The sequence below is a fragment of the Mastacembelus armatus genome, chromosome 4 (genome assembly GCF_900324485.2).
Source record: "Mastacembelus armatus chromosome 4, fMasArm1.2, whole genome shotgun sequence".
NCBI classification, from domain to species: Eukaryota; Metazoa; Chordata; class Actinopteri; order Synbranchiformes; family Mastacembelidae; genus Mastacembelus; species Mastacembelus armatus.
This window is the reverse complement of record NC_046636.1, coordinates 26,726,392-26,743,903: the sequence shown is the minus strand read 5'-3', so window position 1 is coordinate 26,743,903 and position 17,512 is coordinate 26,726,392. Positions and strand designations below refer to the sequence as shown.

Here is a 17,512-nt window from a genome sequence, read left to right as displayed (position 1 = left end):
TGTGTAGCTCTGCTTCTGTCTTTTCATTTTGGATGTTGCCAGAGAGGGAAGGACCCGACCAGACAGACGCAGCTGAGTGAAAAAGCACCTAGGAGGCATCTTTGGGCTTGTCAGACACAAGAAATCTAATCCAGACAGCCAAGAACCGGAATTTGAATGAGAGCCCCAGAAATAGCAGCTGTCTCTGCATAATTGGAACAAATGAAAGTTGGATATGCGGCAGAAAATAAAACAAGAAAACAACTGGGATGTAACATGACACGATTTGCTGACAGTTACAGTAAGCTGGGGAGAGCCACACCACAGGCAGGCTGTTGTTTGTACCCGGGCAGCTTATAGTTTCTGTCAAACTGGTGCTGATCCTGATCTCGTAGGTCGCAATTATGCGCCCCCCTACTATTCCTTACTATCCCTTCCTGCTGTCATCCTCCCCTACTCCTTTAAACCCCCTCTGGTATCCTAAGCAGCATTTAATTTGAAGGGCTGAGCCAGGGAAGGGGTAATCAGATGAGAACAGAGGCAGAATCACGTGGGCGTGCACTGGTTAACGGGGGATTAATAACATTGGTGCCTTGATTGAAGTTTAGCCTCTGTCCCTGGTGAATGGGAAGTGGGGAGAGAAAGAGAGTGACAAAAAGAGGAGGAGAAGAGGGAAAGCGAGAGTTGCAAAGAGAGGACGATAAGGGGTTCTCTGATGAGGGAACAGAGAAGAGAAGCGATGGGGAGAGAAATAGAGAACGAGAGTTAGAGCAGTGAGAGGGAGTGGGAGGCAGAAAGAGCGAGGATAGGAGGCAGCGCAGCGCAGTGCGGGGGGGAGAGAGAGACAGGAAGGGAGAGAGATGTAGACAGAAAACCTCCACCGCTACTGAGCCAGTGAGACGCAGGCAGGCAGAGCGAGAAGACGGAGAGAAAGAGGCCCTCGGCATCTCCAAGGCTGGCCCAGTGAGGGGGTGAGGGGCTCAGGAGCACCACAACGGAGAACATAGTGGGAGGAGAATCACAAACGGAGGGAGAAGAAGAGGGAAAACAGCTGGGCGATAAAATCAGAAACAGGCTTCAGCAGGAAAAGGGGAGTGGGCGGGTGGGATCTGAGCTGAAGACGGAAAAAGCAGAAAAAAGTTTTGGAGACAGAGTGGGAGAGGGAGAGTCGAGAGGAAAAGAGACTGAAGACAGAGCAGATTGAGTCTACGTTAATGGCAAAGGTAGGAGGGGATTCATGGAAAAAGAGGAGGAAGCTCTCTGAGTCTCAGGAGTCTTCCTGTTCCTCTTCTGCTTCTCCTTCTTTCTGTGAGGCTGCTGGACATCATCCATCACCATGTTCTCTGACGGCAGGGCTTCAGCACCTGGGGAGCAGAAAGGCTTCAGGCCCCACGCCCCTCACTTCATCCCTTGGCTGCGCAATAGTCTGAAGCCCCACCACAGCAGTGACCTGGGGCTCAACGGACCATGCAAGTCCGGCTCCGAGGCCCGCAACAACCTGACCCCTCTGGAGAGAGCCAGAGGGATTGGTTTCTTCTCCATCCCCAGAAAGGGCCGGGCGAAGAAGGGCGAAATTCAGTTCAATGGCGTGGGGATGGCAAGGATGCTGCCGGTGGTGCTGAGGGGGCACCACATCCTGCCAGGGAGTCTGGGGAAGCAAAGGGAGGACAGGTGTAGCCAGCCTGCAGAGCTGGACCCAGACCCCACCACGCGGAGCCCAGGGGATGGACCGGAGGGTCTGGTCAACAGCTCCACCTCTGCTCAGGACAACTACAGCTTTGTTAGGAGCAATAACAGCCACCTGAGCCTCCTGCAGTCCCAGAATGACGGAGTTAGCACCTCAGTGAGGAAATATGAGCCACTAGTGGGACCCCCTCCTGTTCCTGTTCCAGCACTGCCCACTGAGGAGTCAAACTGTAAGGTTCCAGTGTGCATGGAGGTCAGGGGGGGGAAGCTGTGGGACTACACCAGCCAAACCAGCTACCGTCAAAGAGACCGCCATTCATCCAGCTGGCTCTGCTCAGACACTCAGGGACTAGTAGAGAGGCAGCATGGATTCTACATCAGACAACAGAGCAGCAGCTTCCAGAGCCAGAGAGACCTGACGGCACCGACGGAACCACCTGTGGAAGTTTTCAACGGGCCCCTCAATGGCGTCATCTTCTCCACGGAGATCCCTCAGAGACACTGCTCCACAACTCTACAAAGGCCGAGGAAACCCAGGCCAGGCTCAGAACGCATCTCAGTCCTGGGTCAGAACCAGACATGGGTCCAGCACAGACCAAACAGTGAAGAGGAGACACAGAGGAAGGAGGCTGGCTGCAGCAGGAAAGTGGTTCGAAACCAGATTAAACGTGTGGTGGACAATCTGGAGCAGGTTCTAACAGCACTGAGGGACGTTCACCAGGAAATGAAAGAGGTGAGATGACAGATTTTTGTTGATCCTGCAGAGCTCACAAGAAAGAATATAGTCACGATTAAACAAAGTTAACACCCTCTAACATTAATTTAGACATTTTTCTCATGCAGGAAATGTTCCGGCTTATGCTCCAAAACCCGGAGGGCTCGTACCGCTACAGATAACAATGCAGGCTACAAATGCACGTTCTCAGCAGAATTTAAAATGCATTAAAAAGTCAGCAGGAGGGCTGCATAAATCCACTACAGTCTGCACAGTGTTTTTCCAACTCTCGAGCTGTCATCCATCTCCAAACATATACAACACTCGGGCTCAGTCCGTGTGCACATTTTCATAACAGCAAATGATACAGTAGTTATGCCCCATTTGTCTGATGCATTCAGAGGTTGCTGAGATGATGTTGTGTGACATTAGGCAAAGCTTTCCTCACTGCATCTCTCTGTCCCTCCTCCTCTAACATCCTCTCTCATCTCTCCCTCCACTCTCCCTCCTTATGGACAGATGCTGCTCCAGGCACAACTGGGTAGCATCCGACGTTTTTTTTATAATCCATTTACGTCCCAGTGTCTCTGCCTCATACACCCCATCCAGTACAAGTCACACGTAAATCGTCCTTCTTGGCATTTGATCTGCATCTGCAGGGTCACAGCTAAACCCGAGATACTAATCCCATCATTTGTGTGACTGTATTAATACAACACTGATGAAAGAGCATATAGGCTTTACAAAAAGAGGGTAGGGAGGAGCAGACACTGTAATAGAAAATCCCAAATTTTCACAACAGAGACGACAGATCAAAGGAGGATAAGGCACCAGAGGAGACTTTGGTTGCATATTTATTTCAAAGCACTGTTTTATCATTCTGTTACATGAGATGCAACCCTGAGTTTTATTTAATAATCAATCAAAAGAATCTGAGTGAGCCTCTTAGCAGCTAAGGTAGAGGCTACACAAATATTACAACACATAAGACCTCCATTTCATAGAGCAAGAGAAAAAGAGAAGCTCACACATGAATACGAAAGTGATCCTCTGCTGAGGCACTTTGGTAGATCAAAAACTGCACCATGACTCAGAACTTCAAGCAAAACAACAAGGTTAAAGCAAAAGACGTAAAATGACGCTGAAGAGAAATCAACATCACTCAGCACTTGTCAGCACCAAGCCTGAGAAGCTGAGGGGTCAGAAAACATTGTTTTTAATAATAAACACTCTTGGGAGAAGCACATGGAAACCAGGGTTCAGGACCCTCTTTTATCTACTCTGATTCCTGACACTAACAAGCAGCACCTGCCCAGAGTCACTGGATGTGCATACACACACACACACACACACACACACACACACCGTACTTCAAAGTAATATGAAAATCCTTGCTAAAAAAGCTACAGCATTAAAAAAAAAAAAAAAAAAAAAGACAAATCAGGTCATCGTTTGACATCAGCAAGGATGAACAAAACAATAATTCATCTGTTCCAGCAGGGGCCCAGGATTTATCTGCGCACAGACTAGGTGGAGAGATAGGTCAAACATTTTCCCCTGTGCAATTTTCCCCAATCTCTCAAGCTTTTGTCATTTTTCATGTGTGTGTGTGTTTGTGTGTCCAACAACATGACTGTGTCTTTGTGCTAAGCCTGTATGTACATGGGTGCATACACTAATGCACTCTGCACTCAGTCTTTGAAATACATCGTGTGCTTTTCACTCGGTTAGTGATCTCAGAGTAATACACCAAGATTCTGTTTACACGTTTCCCATAATAATCTTTTCTTTCTTTCGAGGTTGAGATAAACATTTTTGCTCAGTAATAAAAACTTACAGATTAGAGCCAAATATCTGTCAAGAGTCTCTGTCTGAAATATTCCAAATACAAACACAGCCTAGTGCAGAAGAACTTGATCACTTTAGACACTGTGACTATGTAATGGATACGGAGCTAGTCCAGTGATTTTACCTACAATGCACGATGTCTCTGACCTGTTTATTAATAATAAAGTCATCAGTCAATTATTAGATCAGCTGCAAATGAACTGTCAGCAGTTTTGATAATTGAGTCATTTATCATGTAAGAAGACTCATATTCTCTGGTTCCACCTTTTCAAATATGATGATTTGTCATTGTAAACTGAATATCTTCACTTATTAGATACTTGAAGATCAAACAACAATCAAAATAGTAATATTCATAAAGCTGAGACAGCACGGTGGAGTAGTGGTTAGCATTGTGTTGCCTCACAGCAAGAAGGTTCCTGGTTTGAAACCCATCAGGGGCCTTTCTGTGTGGAGTCTGCATGTTCTCCCTGTGCTTGTGTGGGTTTTCTCCAGGTCCTCTGGTTTCCTCCCACAGTCCAAAAACATGTATGTCAGGTTGACTGGTGACTCTAAATTGCCCATAGGAGTGAGTGTGAGTGTGTGAGGTTGTTTGTCTCTATGTGGCCCTGTGATGGACTGGGGACCTGTCCAGGGTGGACCCCTGCCTTTCACCCAGAGAGAGCTGGGATAGGCTCCAGCAGATCCCTGGGACCCTGGTTAGGACTAAGGGGGTCTAGATGATGGATGGATGGATAAAGCTGATTGACTCAGTAAAGACAGATTATTAAAAAAAAGTCCACATAGGTCGAGAAATCCTAATCCCCGCTCTGGGTCACGCTCCAGAAATGCTGGATCCTACATTTCCCATAAGGCAATACAATGACCAAACCCAGAACCACAGAGAATACTAGTAGTACTAGTAATAATACTAGTAATAATAATACTGGTAGTAGTTTTTTCATATGTCACTGTGTGCATTTTCCAGGTGGTGCAGCAGATTGACTATCTGACCTCATCTATTGACCTGTATGAGGAGGAGCAGCAGGGGCCTGGAGGAGACGGCAGCACCAAGCCTCTCAGTGACAGCAGCTCCACTTCAGGGTCCAGCTCCAGCGAGGTGACAGTGGGCAGCACCCATCAGAGACCCTCAGAGCCTGAAGACCAGCCAGGAACCACAGACTCATCCAGCACCCTCAGGAGAGATCATCGTAGCAGGAGCCGCCCTGAGAGCTCCGGGTTTTCATCAGAGACAAGTCAAACTCTTAAGTTCACTTGTAGTCTAGGGTCTTCTCCCAGAGAAGGTGGACCACTGCCATACAACAATAATACCCCTTCATCCAATCCACGTGAACCTCAGAACCCAACCCCCCATGACTTTACTTTGTCCCCCCAGAGAAACCTCCCTGCTCGGCCTCCTACTCCCGGTCTCTCACCTCTAACAGTAAACCTCCATCCACCCAACAGCCCTGACTCTCAGCCTCACTCCCCTGTGTTTTCCACCTGCATCAGGGTCAGCCCTGTCTCCCCCCCCTCACCCCTGTCTCTGGAGCATCACCCACCCCCCGCCCTTAGCCCTTCTGTCATCATAAAGACCAAAGTCAGGTCTTACCACACGCCAAAAAGCAACACCCTATCTGCCGGCCCCCTCTCTCCATCACCCTCCGAGCCTCCGTCTGTCAGCAGCCCACCCACTGACTCAGAAACTCAGACTGTTTCCAACACTGACAGACAGAGGCCAGCACCATCAGCAGGGCCTGGCCACAGGGCTCCACAGGGGCACACAGTCACTGCAGCCACAGCTCAACCACCTACAGTGCAAGGCCGCAGAGGTCGCAAACCACCACCTTACCCCCACCACAGACTCTCTGAACATACAAAGAAAGTGAAGGAGACTCGCAAAGCTCCTCCATACCCAGAGAAAAGAAGGCTGCTCTCGACCACAGTGTGAGACAATGCAGCAGGAGGGGGAGGCCGATCGAACAGAGCCATATTCACAGCACCAGCCACGAGTCTGCAAGAGTGCAGAGAGATTTAAGACTTGCCAAGTTGAGCTGAGACCAAGTTTCCACGGTGACAGGACGTAGACGCAACTTGGGGTGAGTATGTCTGGAAGAACAGCTTGGCTCTGCAATCGCCCTGTTCCCTCTCTCCTACTAGACAAATCTCTTGAGTACGTGTGCTGAACGTGCACAGGGCATCGCAACATCTGTCTGAGTAACAAGAGCCACTATACAGATGCTCACTTTGCCCCCCAGCCTCCAGACTCCCACCGTTAAAGGGCAAAGGTGAAAGCCCGGATAGATAGAAATATGTGAGAAATGGGAATGATTGCGAGACGACAAGATGAAGTAAGAACCGATCATTGCATATCAAGCCATGCAGCTAAACATATCCACTCAAATGGATCAGTGCTGTCTGGATTAGACAATTGCTGTCAGGAGTCATTATGGTATGATGAGAACTCGGGTCTCCTTGCCAAAGCTCTGACTGCTTCGGTTCCGCGGTGTGAAGAAAACATGCAGGCCATGCAAGGTCAGAGATTTGTGATGAATGTGGGCAAAGAAAAGCTCTCGTGTTGTGAGAACCTTAGCAAGGCCAGAGAAAAAGCAAAGAGGGCAAGTGGCTCTGGAGCGCGACAAGGGGCAGCTGGCCATTCGTCGTACCTTTCACTGGGCCCCTGGTGTCACAGAAATCCCATCTCCTTTGCTGCCTCCGGCTTGACCGACCCGGCCACAATCTCCATCTGTTCCCCTCCGAATGTCAGGAGATGCAGAAAGGAAAGAAATATGGGCAAATGTGTGTGAGAGATGAAAGAGAGGGGAGACCGACACTGGAATACCAGCCAGGCTGACTAAATAAATGCAGCACAGCAAACCAATTGCTTATGTTTGGGTCGTCTGAAGTTGTCCTCTGTGAATTTTACTGAGGTGTATTTCAGTTGGGGATGTGCACGGTGGTGTGGTGGTGAGCCCAGGTTGCCTAATGCCAAGAAGTTTCTGGGTCTGAAACCCATTTGACCCATATCCTTCCTCTATGGCGTTTGCATGTTCAAAAAACATGTTTAGTCCACATAAAGCCATGGTTATTGTTTTTAAACTTGCCACCAACATTTACTTTGTGAGCTTAGTTTGTCTATTCTGGACGTCAGGAAGGAAATTATTCTAATAAAAGGAGGAGGAAGACTGGTTGAACTGGTTAGAGTTGATCGCCTGACCAGCAACATGTCGCTGCCATGGCTGAAGATGATCCTGCTCACATGAATCTAAACCAATGCTCTGCATATATTTTCCTGAGGGTTGCACTTTGAGAGGAGAAGTTCAAAGTAAACATCTTTACTAGTGCCGGATGGTGAACAGTGATGATGTATGTTTAGGGTTTGGATGACAGCATAGCAGCAGCTTTGAGACTCAGATAGTCTGAACTGATGATAAACAAAGACCTATTGTGCTACAGAGACGTATTAAGTCTCTCTAGCACAATAATTTATTTTCCACAAGGCCACAAAACTGGAAGTGAAAGTCTGAAACAGTCGCAGCTTTGCCATAACAAGCTCTAATTACAAGCAGGTGAGTCGGTGGGAGTTTATCACCTCAGCTTGTTGTGACCTTGTGATCTGCAAAAGTGCTACTATGTGAAATTCAGATGTTTCAGTCACGGCTGAATTTGGCTAAACTGAGTGAAGTTCTTATATCATAGAATTTAAACCGCCACCAGTTTGAGAACAATTAGGATTGCTCATTTTCTCTTAGTTTTTAATATAAGATGCATAAATCCCTATTGATTCTGTATCTTTATAAACCCACAAAGATCAACGCTCTATGCATTCCCATATGTGCCTCTGGATTTAATAGATCCTCCTCGCAAAGCCTTTCTCCCCCAGAATTAAAGAAACAATGGAAGTCCTTTATCTCATGGAAACATTTATCCGAGGACAATATATGTTAATTAAGTACGCTTGCAGAATACGTTTTGTAGCAAAATTTTCATAATGCTTATTTGAAGTTTCATGTGAAGTCTCATTTGTATGCTAGGAAACCCTTTTTCCTGTTCTGCACACAAACTCAGTTGAAATTAGGAATACATTAGTTCTGGGACCAAAATTACTGTTATTTCCGACAGATATGACGAGGCTATAAAAACGCTCTCCACCATGTTCGCTGTGGCCCAGCTCTGACAGTGATCAGAATATTCAATGCCGCTGTGCTGGCACTCAAATTTCTCCTGTCTCTTCATGTTTACCCTTTAACGAGGCTGTGGGAGGTTAAATTAGATCAAGACTGACATAACGAGACAAAAACCACAGGGTTACCTCCAGAACGGTGACAACATGTCTTTATTGAAACATCCATCACATTTCATCATGAATCAGAACAATCAAGGAGTAGAAAATAACATGTACAAAATAAGTAACATCTTTGTGTGTGTGTTTAATTCTGGGTCAGGGCCCGGATGTGGTTACTTCCTGATGTGACCCTGGAGACAGACAAAGGGACACATAACCATCCCTGCTGAGCAATTCCTCAACTCCAGAAGATCATCTCTACACGGGCGAGAGACAACAAACCCAGACCAAACAAGGTACAAAAAAACGATCAGAAAATAATCAGACCACAAATTCAAATCAGTGCAGTCCTGAAATCTGAAATCAATCTGCAGAACTCCTCCACTGAGCATCTGTGTGGATCTAACAGATGGATCAATGGAAAGAAGAGAAAGGCAATCCTGCTGGCTGCATAAGAGAGCAGACAGAGGAGAGGGACCTAAAATAATGATGTACTTCTGAATCCTGCACAATATCCTGGCTGATCCACACATGTGCTACTGAAGGATGAAAGCAAAAGGTTTAAGAAAGGCTCAGAAACGTGATTGCATCTCCTTGCCATATTCACTACACACTCAAGTTTAGCTTCTTCGTTAAATGATACATGATGCAATCGAAGGTTCACTCAAATGATCTAAAATTAAAAGTGTATGTTAGAAGTAGGAGAATTAAGGAGTGAACAATAGTGTTGACGTATCATAGTGCCCCGAACAATAATACACATATTTTTAATCTTTATCTTATATTTTCGATAAATCTGAATCTACATTCTTTGAGATTTAGCCGAGACCCATGGCCAAAAAAAGGAAAAAAGAAAAGTCATTAATAGTACTGCTCTGCGATTTGGGGCCCATTATATGTGGCGCTGGATCAACAGACAGAGACTAGAAGCTCAGAACAGAACGATACTAAGAAAAATGTTATTTGTGTATTTGTGTGTGTATGTGCGATGACACTATTGGGGATTACTCAGTTTCCTCTCAGGATTATAGAAGACGGATAAATCCTTCACTAATCTAAATGTGTTATCTACTGTACACTCCACAAGCCCTCAGACACCAGTCCTCCATACATTCACACACAGCCTCAGTGGATCAGAGCAGATTTATTCTCTCTAAATCTTAGATCCTCAGAAACAACTACAGAACCACTTTACCTTATGGCAGAATTTTAATTAGGACATTAAGTTTAAAAAAAAAAATGGACACCTTGCTGTTTTATTATTTTTGTCCCAAGTAGCATAAATCCTTTGTGGTAGGAAAATACCAGATAATTAATGTACTGACACACAAAGTGCAATATCAATATCCATCCGTCACTGTCTACTGAGCTGAAACACTCGAGTCAGAGCTCACCAAGTTGCTCTGATCGGTCAGAACGTGACCAAAGCTGATGCAGACTCGTGACCAGTTACAGCTCATCGTGTCGTGTCCGTCCAATGGCGGTCAGTTTTGAGAGCTGAGCTTTGAACTTTCCGTCGTTGTGGGTCACTAGAAACCAGAACAGAGAACACATTTCTGTCATGGATATATATATATTTTTAAAAAAAACAGAAAACCAGGACACACAGTGTGTGAGTGATGCAAAGTATCACCCGCCAGCATCATCTAATCACAGAGCTGCAGAGGCAGCAGTTTGAGACCCGCAGGTCCAGTCCAGCCTGCACTGCCTACTGGCAAGTAAAGCAACAGCAGCAGGAGTTTAGACCTGCAGAGATCAACGTTCATTCACAGACGAGGCCAACAACAGCTGCTGCATTTTGACACTTATGCCACCTGTAGGCAGTAAGTGCTAAAACTGCATCTGTTTCCTTTTAAGAACTGCTGTTAGTGTTTGTGTTGCATGTCTTACACACTCAGCCTGAAAAATGCACTGGTGATAGTTTTCTTCATTTTTCTGCTGAATAATTAACACTTGTTCATTCTGCTCATCACATTATTTCAGACCTCGGGCTGGGAGTCCAAACCAGTTTTTGTTTGTGCAAAGGAAATGAAACATAGGCTGGCCATGTTTTCCTTACTGCTTACTATCTGAATATGATCATGAGTGTTACCTTATTAATTCATATACATCTGTTGTTTACTAGTGGAACTGAATACTCAGTCCTGGAGGGATGGTTATTTCTGCAGTCCAACAACACCTCTCTCCTACTCACTTGTCTGAAAATATTAATGAGCAGTTCAGCATTTTAGGAGATGAAAGTGGGTGAAATGAGAAAAATGACATCAATTGCATGACAGTGTACTAAATACAGAGCTGGAGTCAGACTGTGGTTAGCCGATCTTAGCATATGTCCAGTGGTAAACTAACCTAACGACTCATCTGAAGCCTAATGATTAGCAGCAGGTGATTTCATGGGGAGTTATTTGGTGTTATTTATTTATTCAGCTCACATGAACAAAAAGGGCAAATAATAACAGATATTGCTGGTTCCATGTTTAGAAGTGGTCTGTCAGTCGTTGCACAGCTCGCCCTGGTAGACAGCCTACTAAACATGAACAGAATTTAGTTATAAGTCAGTTTGTTGTTGTAATTTGCATCTAGAGAAGCCACTTAGCTACTGTACTACCGTTAAGGAGCCTGTGAGACTCAAAGTGCCTTCCAGATATGAGATTATCCTCAAGTCTGTCATCACTGGTGAGTTTGGGGTCTGTACACCTCTGTACTGCAGCGTCTAATCTGCTCAAAATGCCAGTTGCATTAAATTGCTGTTCAGTGTGACTTGTCAAATTCTGCTAATCACAGTCTGGAACTAAAGCAACATTGGGGATTTGTGCAGAAACGGAATAACAACAAGTAATGCTACAGGGACAAATGGCAACCCACTCACATCTGGAGCTTATGCTTTAAAGGGAAATCAGCAGGGAACTCGCAACAAGATGAAGACGGGGAGGGAGGCAGAAAGTGATAGAGAGAGAGTGAGGGATTGGCGTGACAAACACAGGGAGTTGATTGTGTGACAGAAAGTTGCGAACACTTGAAAATATAATCAATTTCTCACCTGTTGAGTCTCCTACGGTAAATTCCTCCGGCTTCAAAGGCAGGTCACTCTGTCCTGCTGTTGCTGCCTGAGACTGCAGACAAATACAACAACAGTGATGAAGATGAGGAGGAGAGAGGAAAATAAACAAAACAGGATGAGAGGCAGAACAGGAGATTGCAGTTTTTTTGGCAACAGATGGGCCGGGGAAGTAGGAGGATGTGACGACAAGGTCAAGGAGATGCTGTGTGGGGGTGTCAGGTGTGTTGTTTGTGTATGCAAGGTTATTCTTCTGTTTGGTTATTTTCTGTGTGGTTTCTTCTACTTGTAGGGCAAGGAGCCAAAACAGGAGGAGGAAACGAGCGCTCTCACTAATGACAGAGTGTCAGGACTGTCCTTGCTGGGGGAAGGAAGCGTGTCAAGGTGTGCTTCACTTCACCGACGGCCACATCAGACAGGGCAGACCTCCACTAAGTGACTGAGCTCAGACAGAGTCTAGACATTAACCTTCCATGACACATGCGCAAAGACACTTTGACTTCCACAGAGAAATAAAGTTTTTATGTTAATTTGACTGTCGCTGCCTGTGTTTGTTTGCCAAAGTTGGCACTAGCTTGGATGTAGCTCAAACCATCATTAGAGGACAATGGATCTAAAAATGTACAGGGACATGAGGAGCACATGATGTGTTTCCATGGAGACATAAGTATTAGGGGATGGGATGTGCAGTTAAGCAAAAGTCAGGCCCAAAGTGTAAATGTAATAAAACTGCCAACCCTCATTGCTTTTCCCCACCAGTAACAGCGCTTAAATTTAGAGCTGCAATAACTAATGAGCGAATGTGATTATTTTCTGCTCTTTGTCTGTTTTACAGCATCGTAAACTGAACACCTCTGGGTTTTTGTACTTTTGATCACACAAACTGAGAGGTGTACCTGGCCTCTGGGAAAGTGAAGACACATTTTTCAAACTCAGCTAGTACCTGATAAATAAAATGATGTTGATGACCAACATGTAGCCGTAAATCCCTCCAGCTCTCAGTCAGCTTGATGAGGTCAGGCTAAAACCCACTTATACATGTTAAATGTACCTACACACAAACAGCAGAGAGGTCCAAAGAGGCAAAACAACATTAGATGTGACACTGGTCCTTGTTGTATCATCAAGAAAACACAATGTTTCCGTCTCACACCAGCTTTGCAACCTCACGAGGCAAAGTTAAGACACTGCAGGACAGAACATGCTGCTTTAAATTTTATCCCTTACTCTGACAAATGTTTTGCTGTGTTGCTGGTGCATAAGTGGGTGGTTTTTCACTTGCAGGCTATGCAAAAATGTTTGTCAACTATATTTTGCTTTCATTTTCCGACAATTGTGCCAACACCGTAAGTTCTACCCTCTAAAATTATTTGGGCTCAGAATGAACAGCTTTCATCTTTTTACTGACAAGGGACCTGAAACAGCGAGGTAATGTGGAGGAAAACCTCTTTACTGCAGTTTGTCTTTGTTAGCTAGTAAACTGTGAGCTTTTTGCTGTCCCATACGAGCTACACTCCAACTAATCACACAGTACGAGAAAAACTGAGGAGCAAGAACCGAGGAGAAGCTTTTTTTATGTGCTGCAACAACAGTATTACAACTATAGTGTTTGGTTCAATTTGGCTTCCAGTAAATTATGACACTGAAGACCAAAGACGATCTCAACAACACTTCCTCTCACACTGACAGGTTCAATCCAACTGACAAGTCATGTTACATGTTGTACAATCACCTCAATTTCTGTGGTGGACGTTTCATTTCCATTATTTAATGACCTAATTATTCATTTGTCATATTATACTAAATATACTTATCCAAACAAATATCGAGCATCAAAAGTCAAAGTAGCACTAGCTTGTTTTTGAGGGCAGGACCAGTTCAAAATAAACGGACGTGAACAGGACATTTGCATACAGCTGTAATTCCATATACTTACATATGCATTGGCATATTCAATTTTGGCTCCCTTCAGTTCAGCTTTGAACTGAGTGAAAAACAGGTATGATTTCCCCTGAGGCCTGGTAGAAATGAAAAAGAAATACAAATAAATATATAAAAAAATAGTTATTAGCTTGAACTCATTTGCATAATTTCATCCACTAATTAGTTTAGACAGAAATACATAAAAACAGCAGAAACCTTAGTGATTTAATTCTCTTCTCATGGCCTGAGTGACTGTCACAATGAACTAAAATCAGACATCAACCAGTGGAGACAGAGAGAAACGGGACCAATTCTTGGTGATGACACGCTGAACATTAGGGTCACGAAGCCCAAGAAGAGCCTCATAAAAAATAAAATAAATCTGTTTCCTCTGACTCACCTCCACACAGAGCAGGAAAACAGTCTGTCATCATCACTCAGGCCTACACTCATCAGCCATTGCTGTTTGGCACAAAGACAGAAAAACATTTCTGCTTCAAATCTACTGTAATAAAAAAAAAAAACATCAATAATATAAATTAGTGATAGATTTTCAAAGAGAGAAACTCACCTCATTGGTTCCCCCTTGTGAAGCATAAGTGAACGAGCATTCATACTCCCCCTGTAACAGCAGTGGGTAACAAAATGCCATTTAGTTTCCTTTAACCTGCTAATAATTTGTGCCAAACAGGTGTTTCTGAATTGGAGGGGAAATGCAGATGCTCCCAAAGGTAAAACTTCAGCTTAGTTTTATCTCACAGAGGTTTAGACGTGCTCTAGTGGAACACACACAGTCATTACATGTCACTGTATTTCATTAAAGTGCACCACTTTTACTGGTACGGTACATAAGAAATCATGGCTAAGCTGGGGCTGGGCACTAAAACAACATTATTACCACTTGACTTTTTAGCAGATTGGAATGATACAACTCATGTTAGCGAATGTCTGATGTCTACATTAATGTTTTGATGAAAAAACTGTAATTAAGTACATGAAAATTAGTGACAGTCTCCATGTATAAATACTAGAAATACAAAACAGTTACGCATTTTGGCGATTTGTTTCCTATTCATCATATAACCCCATGAAGGAGGTATCTGAGTAGTTTCAAATTGCTTCTGCAACATAACAATGACTCCAAACATGCAGCCCGAGTCATAAAACACTATATTCAGTGCCAAGATGAACTAGGGGCCTTGATGCAGATGGTGTGGGCCCCACAGAGCCCTGATCAACACTGTAGAGTCTGGGATTATATGAAGACAGAAAAGACAGTGAGACAACCTAAATCCACAGAAGAACAGTTCTCCAATCTGCTTGGAGCAACCTGGAAAAACTGCAAACAACTGCATCAAGGAGAATACTGGTGCTGTTTCCCCATTTTAATGCATTTAATGCACGAGTTTGTATGAAGTGACATAAAAACAAACAAATTAAAACTATTACTAACATTAACTTTTCAATTTTAATTTTAGTAGTTAAGGTTTTGCATAGCAATGTTACTGTGATTTAACATTTTTTCACCTGATGTGTGCAAGGATGAGTACTGCTAATAATGTTTTCATTATGGCTTCAACATTATTGTGCAGCCACAATAATTGTAATTGACTCTACACGTTTACTTTACTTTCTTTTCCTGCTGTGGAAAAGTCCTGCTGCTGTGACAATGAACGTTTCTTATTGTTTTAGAATATTTTATGCAGAAATGCAGAGACTTGATTCTGACGCACAAACGTATGAACTTTACTTTTTAAGCCGATGTGACGGCGCCTCAGCTCTCAGCCAATCACAGGAGGCGGCGTGGCAGCGACGTGTCAGCGTCCCACGGGCTGTGACGTCATCGCGCTACGACTACAACCGACCATCGAAATGTAGTTTTTTACACTTACGCGAGTTAAAAATGTTTATTGGATCAAATATGACGGTTCGGTGAAAGAAAACCTGCTGTTACGCGCACAATAAAACTAACGATGTGCTTAAGCACATTAATATTCTCTCAATAACGGACATTTTATAACAGCGGAGCCAACGACAACAACGTCAATACAGTGAATTGGGATAACGTCACATTTAAACGTTTAGATTTAGGAGAACCCATGTGTCTGAAACGTAACCTAACTATGCAGAATAATTAATAATAATAATGTCACTCACAACCCCCTCGGTGAAAGTGTGCACCACTCCTCCCGGTTTGACGTTAAACTCCACCGTCTTCGTCTGCTCGGGAGTGTCAGCGCGGACAAACGAGGAGATGCCGAAGAAAAGCAAAAAAACCAAGTTAGCGGCACCAAACTGCTTTAAAGCCGCCATCTCTCCCGGCTCCTGTGTGTTTATTTGGGTTTATTTGTATTTATATCTGTGTGTCGCTGTGAGTCGCAGCCCGGGGTACCTGGTGTCCCGTCGACTGAGAATGTCGTCACTTCCTACGTCACACACGGAGTATTGACAAAAACAAAACAAAAACAGGACTATCGTGCACATGGTGAGAGAACATTAAACTGCTTTGAATGATGGCAAACAATTTTTAAATATTATAAATATATTAACTTTATAACTATGTAGCTGTTATTACCGCACATGGCCACACTGTGTCGCCCTCGTTCAAACTGTGATTTTATATTGTGTAGTTTTTTTAATGCTTTTTACAGGTGGGACTGTTAATAAAACACCTACATTTGCACGCACAGGTCTTGGAAACTGTCAAAACTATCAGAAATACATGTACTTAATACATGTACATGTACATGTACATGTATTAAGTTATTCCTCCTCATACCTAATGAATGCAACAATCAAGAAAGAAAAAATACAGAAAGCAGAACTGCACTAAAACTGTGTTAAAAGCCAATGAGTAAAAGTAGTTCTTTAACATAGTTTTATCCCACATGTGTGACTCTGGATACTGCTTACATTCAGGTAAACTGTAATTCTCTCACACAAGTTCCCCTCTAACTACACACCAGCCAAATGTCTAGTTTCAATAACATCTACTGTAGAGGTACGTTCCTCTTGTTTTCACAGTAGAACAACATTTTGTGTTACAGGAGACAAAAACAGTCTCACGTCTGCTCCTGCATGTCTGCATATATGTGTTTGTGTGGTTCTATACGTATGTCTCCGGAGTCATACAGCGGCGTCATCGTGAAGTGGGACAGATGGGCAGATGTTTAGCACGAGAAGAGACACCTTGGTATCGTCTGACACTCATATGTAAAACCCATGAAGCAAAATGAGAATTTAGAGCTAAATTCAAGGCAAGAATAACTGGAGGGTTTCAGTGGAATAACCTGTCCGCCCCCCGGTCTCTCCTGCTCCCCCCCCGTCCTACGTCACACCCTCATCTCCTCTTCCCCATTTGCAGCCTCATCCTGACTACATGCCCACTCAATCCCACATCGCAGCCTAAACGTAATACAATGACAGGATTAATAACAGCAGGCATTCACTCAGACAACCTGCGGAGTGTTTTGTTATTTACACAGCAGCTCCAGGAGGAAAAGTACAGAGGCCATAAGGCACACATTCTTGTTTTAGACAGGGAACGCTCTCAAATCTATAATGATGTGTAAATGGTCAGAGTCAGGGAGTCCTTGTCCTGCCCAGGTAAACACCATTTCCTGTTTCAGGATGTCAGAGACTTGGCTGTGTAAAAACATTCATTTCCACTGTGTTCACACAAATAGCTTCTTCTATTTGCTACAAACAAACAGTTCTGTAAAAAGTACACAGAGACCACGAATCCAGACAGAAACAAAACACAAGTACTGATTATTCACTTCAGGTTCATATGCCACACATACACGTCACACGGAGCATTAGCAATCAACACTTTAGTGTGTCAGGGGTTATATATGTACAGATTCATATACGTCAGAGTTAAAAAGCCTTAGTAGTTTTGAGCAGCTGCTACAGAAGTGAATCATGGTAAAATAACTTCCAGTCTGTTCTCCACAAATCAAAATCAAAAATCAACACTGGAAACTCACTCTCTATCTGATGGTTTGTTTGATTACCACCATGACTTGACATCAGTGGC

At 44.0% G+C, this 17,512-nt stretch overlaps 2 protein-coding genes across 4 annotated transcripts; one reads left to right on the top strand and one right to left on the bottom strand.

The window, feature by feature from the left end:
- The first annotated feature begins 1,107 nt into the window (after nt 1–1,107).
- Nucleotides 1,108–8,788, top strand: LOC113129168 (serine/arginine repetitive matrix protein 1). Its single transcript, XM_026304998.1, has 3 exons — nt 1,108–2,398; nt 5,196–6,306; nt 8,653–8,788. Exons 1-2 carry the CDS (start codon nt 1,316–1,318, stop codon nt 6,156–6,158), a joined length of 2,046 nt encoding a protein of 681 aa, XP_026160783.1. The 5' UTR covers nt 1,108–1,315; the 3' UTR covers nt 6,159–6,306; nt 8,653–8,788.
- On the bottom strand, nt 8,516–15,886 carry mydgf (myeloid-derived growth factor). 3 transcript variants are annotated; one of them, XR_003295582.1, is made up of 7 exons: nt 15,631–15,886; nt 14,045–14,095; nt 13,874–13,935; nt 13,487–13,568; nt 11,533–11,605; nt 9,887–10,021; nt 8,516–8,750 (listed from the first exon to the last, which is right to left on the bottom strand). XR_003295582.1 is itself a non-coding variant. In XM_026305001.1 (6 exons), exons 1-6 carry the CDS (start codon nt 15,784–15,786, stop codon nt 9,942–9,944), a joined length of 504 nt encoding a protein of 167 aa, XP_026160786.1. In that variant the 5' UTR covers nt 15,787–15,886; the 3' UTR covers nt 8,516–9,941. The 3 variants fall into 3 exon arrangements, 1 of the variants encoding a protein (XP_026160786.1); XR_003295583.1 differs by having other exon boundaries at nt 8,516–8,683; XM_026305001.1 differs by having other exon boundaries at nt 8,516–10,021.
- Nucleotides 15,887–17,512: the final 1,626 nt, after the last annotated feature.

What these genes read in the sequence shown, in the direction of transcription:
- mydgf (XM_026305001.1), bottom strand. Translation starts at nt 15,786, where the DNA reads ATGGCGGCTTTAAAGCAGTTTGGTGCCGCTAACTTGGTTTTTTTGCTT. An exon ending in ACACTTTCACCGAGGGGGTT is followed by an intron (nt 14,096 to 15,630) that starts GTGAGTGACATT and finishes CTGCTGTTACAG; the next exon opens with GGGGAGTATGAATGCTCGTT. An exon ending in TTTTCCTGCTCTGTGTGGAG is followed by an intron (nt 13,569 to 13,873) that starts GTGAGTCAGAGG and finishes CATTTCTACCAG; the next exon opens with GCCTCAGGGGAAATCATACC.
- LOC113129168 (XM_026304998.1), top strand. Translation starts at nt 1,316, where the DNA reads ATGTTCTCTGACGGCAGGGCTTCAGCACCTGGGGAGCAGAAAGGCTTC. An exon ending in TTCACCAGGAAATGAAAGAG is followed by an intron (nt 2,399 to 5,195) that starts GTGAGATGACAG and finishes TGCATTTTCCAG; the next exon opens with GTGGTGCAGCAGATTGACTA.